The sequence below is a fragment of the Neospora caninum genome, chromosome X (assembly GCF_000208865.1).
Source record: "Neospora caninum Liverpool complete genome, chromosome X".
In the NCBI taxonomy this organism is placed as follows: Eukaryota; Apicomplexa; class Conoidasida; order Eucoccidiorida; family Sarcocystidae; genus Neospora; species Neospora caninum.
The window spans coordinates 4,194,972-4,201,818 of NC_018396.1; the positions used below are offsets into that span (position 1 = coordinate 4,194,972).

A 6,847-nucleotide genomic window follows, 5' to 3' on the forward strand; every position below is an offset into this window, starting at 1 on the left:
AGAGAAAGCGTGGGAACGCGTGTTGGCTCTTCTGACAGCAGCAGTTTTGACGTTCGATCTTTGGAGGCGCACCTGTACTCGTCGAGATAGATTTTTTTTTGTAGACCAAGGCGAACACAAGTCGTGTGCATGTGTGTGTGGGTGTATGGGGGAGCGTTCTCCAAATCCACGCCGATCTCTCTATTCGGATCCGGTAAACCCCGGAATGCTTTTGAGCAGAGATGGCAGACAAGAGCAGTGGAGAGGAGGGGGTCGCCCCTTAACAGGTTCGCTGTGCGCGTCGAGACGTACAGCTGCATGTATATATCTGTGCATATATCGTGCATATGCATGGAGAGATGATACGTCTGAAGAAAGATGAGAGGAAGGAGAGATTGACAGGTGAGCATCCGTTTCGCGTGGACACTGCGGCTGCGCGTGTCGGCACAAAGAGCCAATCTGGGCGCGTGGTTCACGTCTTGAGGGGTCGGCCTTGTTTCGCTCCGCATAGGCTTCGTGGAGAGAGGAGTGGGAGATCGAAGAAAGCGAAGAAACACGATTGTAGTTCGACCTTTAAGAACGGTTGTCGGGCAGCCACGTCGCACTGCGATACATTGTCGGAATTTGGAGACGGTGGTTTCCCAAGAGCAACTACGCGAACGCGTTCCTAGAGCCCGTTGTCTCCCCTATCAACCGCTCGTGAACGAAGTGCACTTTTAAGGAATGTAAACGAATCGAAGGTAGTGGGATATCTTGTGCCTCAGAGCACTTCAATCTTCTTTGCCCTGGCTTCTTCTGGAGGAGTCTCTCCTTGTATCTCTATCCCCGGGCAGTCCCAATCCGACGCGCATGTGAAGCTCGCGGGAGATAGGAGTCCGTTGACGTGTACATACAGTAGTTTTGTCCGGGTACTCGTTTGTGTCCATATATTTTGGCATTTGTTTGCAATATCAGAAGGGTGCTTCTGGTGGGCACCTGTGGGCGTTTTGAATTTGGCGTTTTCTTTTGTATGCGGTGAAGGACCGCCCCAACTTGTCTCGCTCTGCCTTTTGTCTCTTGACCTCTCTGAGACTGGTCGACTCGCATTCTCGCAAGGCTGCCTGAGAGTGCTTTTGAACTGAGGCAGACTGTCGACGTGCAAAAGATTTGTGAAAAGCAGAGTGCCCGGCCCGACTACGAGGAGAAAGGCAGACGTAGTTCGGGAAGGTTACAATACAGTGGTATTTTTAACTCTTCTTTTTATAACTGCACAGAGACAAAGAATGCTCGTTGGCAAGTCGGCAAGTTCGTATGGATTGTACCGTAGAAAACACTGGGTAGAAAACTGTTGCATCGATGTACATATGGAGACTTTGCACATGCAGTCTTCTAGGTCCACTGATATGTTCGTATCTGTTGTTCTGTTTGCCGCGAATGGTCCTTTTTGGCGACGAACACATGTATATCTACACGTCGACATTTATCTACACAGAACGACGTGTCTTGCTCCGATCACAAGATAGATCCATCTGGGTCGTCGAAAACCAGAAAGATGCTTCTCGTATCACTTGAATAGGAAATACAAAGCACCGGCAGCGCTGCTAACGGCCTCGTTGAGACACCGGCATGTGTACCGCTACAGAGAAGCTCCTGCCGTTCGTGTCACTGCATACCAAGCGCAATGCCCAAAGGGCGACATGACACTCACTTTCTCATAGGAAGTATGAATACAGATGCTTAAGGATGAATGCCGATTCAGGCTTCATCTGTATAAATATAATATATATATCTATATATATATATATATATTTGTTGTACGAACATGCGCGGCGATATCTTCTGAAAAGAGAGGGCGCGTAGCATCGGAAGCAGTCCTTGCTGAGTAATCTGCAGGGAGGAACTCTATAAAAATGTTCCTACCTTTGAAATAGAAAACTGTGCTATCCATGACTTGCATCGCTGGCTCTCACCGTCCAGCATTACTTCGTTACTGCCGTGCTAGCTGAAAAGCTTGAGCACAGTAGCGACGGGGTTGGTCCTTTTGGTACCGAAGCGGTAGTTCAGCTCCTGGCTCCTGGGACGCTATCACCTGGCGAGACTTCCTGTGTGTGTGTCAGGTATGTTGTGGCTTCGAAACCCTCCGTTTCTGCCAAATTCGCTGGCCGCCGGAAGCTGGTCATATTCCCCTGCGACGCTGATTATCGTGTGTCTAGCTTCTGCGCACTTTTTAATCCGGGCATTCAAACATCATCTTTGAATGTTTTGCTTCTGTTGCATCCTCGGACATGCTATCTGATTCTGCGGCCCACGGTGGACGCTGTACGCTACCGTTCCGACGACACGGGGAGTTTTCTGTGGAAGTGTTCATTCGTGGGCATGCCAAGGTGACGTGCTGTTGCCTTTGTACTGCTCGCTGGGCACTGTTCTTCAAACTCTTGGAAACCACTCGGAATCTTGTACTCTGTCTCAGCGCCAGTGCGTGTGGAAACCCGTTATGCGCCATACGGGGGTTTTCACAACACAGAGTCTCACATTTGTAGAACAGGGCGTAAACATGTGTACGTTTGTGCGCTGTATGTCCATACATAGTGGCCCGCACGCATGAAAAATGGCTTTTGGTCGCATTGGAATTGTCGGTTTGTGTTTTGCGTTCTGAAGCGGTCGAAGCAAGCAGTTTTTTCTGAGTTGCCTCCGCGCCGACCGGTGCATAAAAGGGGCATTCCATTCATGGATACCGCGAAGAGGTTTTCACACGCTTCCAGTCGAAAAGCGACCCGCAGCGAGCGCAAAGCACGCCCCCAGAAACTACGGAAACGTGGCATCTCGTAGCCCGTCTTGATCTTTTTGGGCACAGCGGGGGCAGTAGAGGCCCCTCTCCTGCTTCAAGTAACGAAGCATGGAACCTTCGCTGTAAACGAGAGAGTCGCTCGGGTTTCCTACAAGCATTTAACCAGCATCTGCACGTGCCTGTCTTGGTTCAGATATGTGTGCATATGCAGAGTCATGCACACGACTTCAAACATAGACATATCATTTTACACAATGTAGATAATCCGTCGGTCCTGCGCAGTGCAATGTCTTCATTTTCCCCTTGCCTCAGTTCAATCAAACGCAAAGGCGACCTCAGGTGTTCAGTGTCTTGAACTAACCAGGACACCGCAGAGGATCAGCTACATCGGGATTGATGTGAGGGCGTCGAGACACGCGCGGCCTCCAAGGAGCACTCTCTCGTTCAGCACTTCTGCCTGAGAGAATAGACAAGAGGGAAATGAAGGAAAAGAAACGAAGAGGAAACAAAATTTTCACATTCCGGGACGTTGAACTAAAGTTGTAAGTTGATACTCAGGACGGGCGACAACACGAGAAAGACACACACAGAAGGAGGTCAGAAGAAACACGGTTTGGCTACAAAGAACCAGGCGTCGAACCTATTTTGCCGCTAGCGAAGCCGAGGGTAAAGAGACGGCACAAACACCGGCCTTCTGAAGAGACTCGGCACGTGCTTTATAACGAAATGGAGGAGCATTTTTAAATGGCCGAGTGGGATGTTGCATAAGAAAAAGGGATTTGATGGTGAACAAGAGCAGCCGCGAGTCACGCCCTCAGAGACATCGACGACCTGCGTCCCTCCTCCGACCGTCACACGGTCGCGCATGCATGGCCGTACACGTATATGCAAATATATGTATATATACAAATATGCCTCTGCGTTTACAGATATACATGAATTCATGCGTATGTAAATCTATTTATTAGTAGATGATTAGACCCTCGGACACACAGACACTGATATGCACGCTTCCAAATATGCACGCATATTCCTAAAGGCATGCCTCCGTGAGCCGCCTCATGTTTGTACATCCTCCGTGCCTGTAAATCTCCAGGAAAAGAGAACGGGTCTTAAGAGAAGAACCTACTGTGACCGGATGAGCAAACTGGTCGTTCGTTCGATTATTGATGCCAATGTGCACAGCTGCGGCCTTCACAGGTTGGAAGCGTCGATTCGCCAAATGAAGAAGTTGGTGGCTTTCCATGTCCATGCTGTCGACTCCGTGGGACCGAAGTCGATCTAAGAGCTTTTCATTTCTGTCGTTGAATAATGTGTCCACGCGACCTTGACAGGCATAGAAAGTCTCAGCCGATGCATGAAGACCTAGGAAGAAACAGCAGCGACAGCGGACAGATTCACAAACACATTCACGCATGCATCTAGTGTCAATCCCATGATGGAAGTTGGTTGAAAAGCATTTCGTCGCTGTCACTGAGCGTGCGCATGTGCTTGCATAGTTGTATCTGCCTCCAGATGTTCCTCTGTGTGTGTACAAATATGTCAAGCACCACATCTCCCTCTTTGCCCATAGTTATGCATAACTCATCGAGACTGGTGCATAGATGTACGCATGCGTGGCAATCGATTCCGTTCTTACCCAAGTGAAGAAGTGAGGGGTCATCAATAGCTTTGGAAATATTTTCCGCTATGCGGCTGTGCAAACAGGAAAGGTAGTCCAACACTGAAAACTGGGAATCGAATTAAATGAGAGTGCGAATCGGAGATCATTTGGAGAAAATGTGGCCAGGGTCTAGAAGAGAGGAAAGGGAAAACGTCCCTCGCAATTTGCTCGCGAGGAAAAACAGAGTCTAAACCTCAAACGAGAGAGCCGGCAGCATTGGTGTGGAGATCCGGGGATCTGTTTCTCTTTGGCAAACTGTCCCGCGCTTGTGGCACCCATCCATCCTACTAAATCGTCCTTCGTGGCCCGGACCCGCCGCAGCTGCGTACGGGTGTTTCTACTGGCATCCATCGACAGAAATCTCACCCCTTGTGGGTACATGCGTGACCACTCGCACACAAGGGAACATGGCATCTGTCTTCACCCGTAGTTACTCAAGGTAAAACCTAGAGGGCCGCCGAGTCGGCTATCCAGCGCCGCGGCACGCCTGGTTCGCATCTGGTTTCTGCAAAGACTTACCTAGACAGGTCGGGGTCTGGGGCACACGGACGCGTAATGACGTACGGCGATATGCCTGACAGGCAAGCACAAAAACCCGTCAGAAACGATCGGCACCATGCAGATACACGTAAATAAAAAATAGATGCAACACTACCTGGATGTCTCCCTGTGTGGCGTGGTGGACATATATACATATATATATATATATATATATATATATATATATATACGGTACGGCTACATGCGTTAGAAAGAAAGAACAGAAGGGGACGAGTTCGTGTGGAGTACTCAGCGCATTTTGTACAAGACACTCACAGATTTTCTTACCCTTTAGTCTAGCCCCGTCCTCCATCGAGCCATCAAAGTAAGTGTAATCGTTGTAGCAGCCCATGACTCCCTTTGTCGCGACAACCAGGCACCCCGGGCGCAGCCGTGGATTCAGCAGCGAACAGGTTCCTGTTCCGGTGATTCCATTTGTGTTCCCCCAGAAAACAAGAGACGAAACAACACAATGGCAGTGCTCGTGAGATAGTCATACTTCTCTACATACATACTCTAACAAAGTGATGGAGAAAGACGGAAATGTAACTATTGATGTATTTTTCTGCGTTCGCACGCGTACATGCAAGTACACAAGTTATACGCGCGTATACATGCATGCGCACACACACAAGCATATATATATATATATATATGCACGTTGGTGTCGGTACTTCTCTGATATGCACATGGTGCCGGTACTTAGCTGCATGCTGTTTAGATGGATCCACAGACATAGGCGTGTATAGAATCACATCTCTATGCCTACGAGTACGAGCAACTGTCTATATGAGATGCCCGTTTGCGTGTCATCGTCAACGGTCCAGTAACCCCGAACGGCCACCGCCGTTGCCGGAAGTCTGACTCTAAGAGTGGATCGTGGTTGTTTTTCCCTTGCAGCGTACCAAGGCGAACCACAGCGAGAGGGCCGTCGGTGATGTACGAGACTTCCCGCATGAGAAGCTCAATCATTGGTGCCCCCATGCCTGTGGCGATGATCGAGACCTTGGTGCCTTTGTAATAGCCTAGAGGGAAAATTAGGGAAACTGCGAAGGAGTCGCGGTTTAAAGGCTCTAGCCATCTGAAGAGAGCAAGCTTCGGAAACACACGACTAACCTTCGAAGCCCGTCCGTGTTTCTGCCGTCTTACCCGAGTGTACTTTGAATAGCCGAGAGCTCGTGAGACTCAGTCGACTGCGTTTCGCTTCCAGGAGGCTATCCGCAAGACGGTCCGCTCTCGCTGTGTGGCCGACGGTAAGAATTCTTGTATGGACGTCTCCTCTCCGCACGGCTGAGAGGGAATTGCAGGAAAAGTGAAGATGCGACACTGGGCGCAGAAAACTGGGAAAAAGAAGAGGGCTGCCAATGCCGATCTCCACTGGAGAGATTCACCACACTTTAGTTGGATATGCATATATGACTCTGCGTCGCTCGCTTTCCGTACCAGTAGAGTATTGCCAAGTGCATTATCGTTACGGTAGAGAGCAACTCCTAAGCGAATATGTGTTTTCCATGTGCTGCACATGTGTAATACATAGACACCGAAAAAATATCCGCTGATGTGGGCATGTGTACTAAACTCTATGCACGCACTAGTGAATGCGCAATAACGAGATTATGTGCAAGAAAAGGAAAGACGATGGCAAGAACACCACTGCGGGAAAGACGGAGGAAGAAAATTAAGACGAAAATTAACAAGGCGGAAGGCCACTGGACAGAAGAAAACTGGCATAGGTATGTACACATGTACGTCTGTATCTGCATGGACACGTACATTTATATATATATATATATATATATATATATTTCAAAATAACGGTACTCACCTAAGTGGTAGACATGACCACTCGGAAGAAGCAGCGCGTCTCGTAGCACAGCCTTTGCCTCATCCGGGTACAT

At 49.0% G+C, this 6,847-nt stretch overlaps 1 protein-coding gene across 1 annotated transcript; it reads right to left on the reverse strand.

Moving 5' to 3' along the window:
• Positions 1–3,128: 3,128 nt before the first annotated feature.
• Positions 3,129–6,847, reverse strand: NCLIV_049690 (Uridine phosphorylase, related; the record flags this gene model as incomplete). The annotated part of the gene is made up of 6 exons (XM_003884521.1): positions 3,129–3,203; positions 3,876–4,111; positions 4,386–4,441; positions 4,929–4,983; positions 5,855–5,974; positions 6,775–6,847. 6 exons carry the CDS (start codon positions 6,845–6,847, stop codon positions 3,129–3,131), a joined length of 615 nt encoding a protein of 204 aa, XP_003884570.1.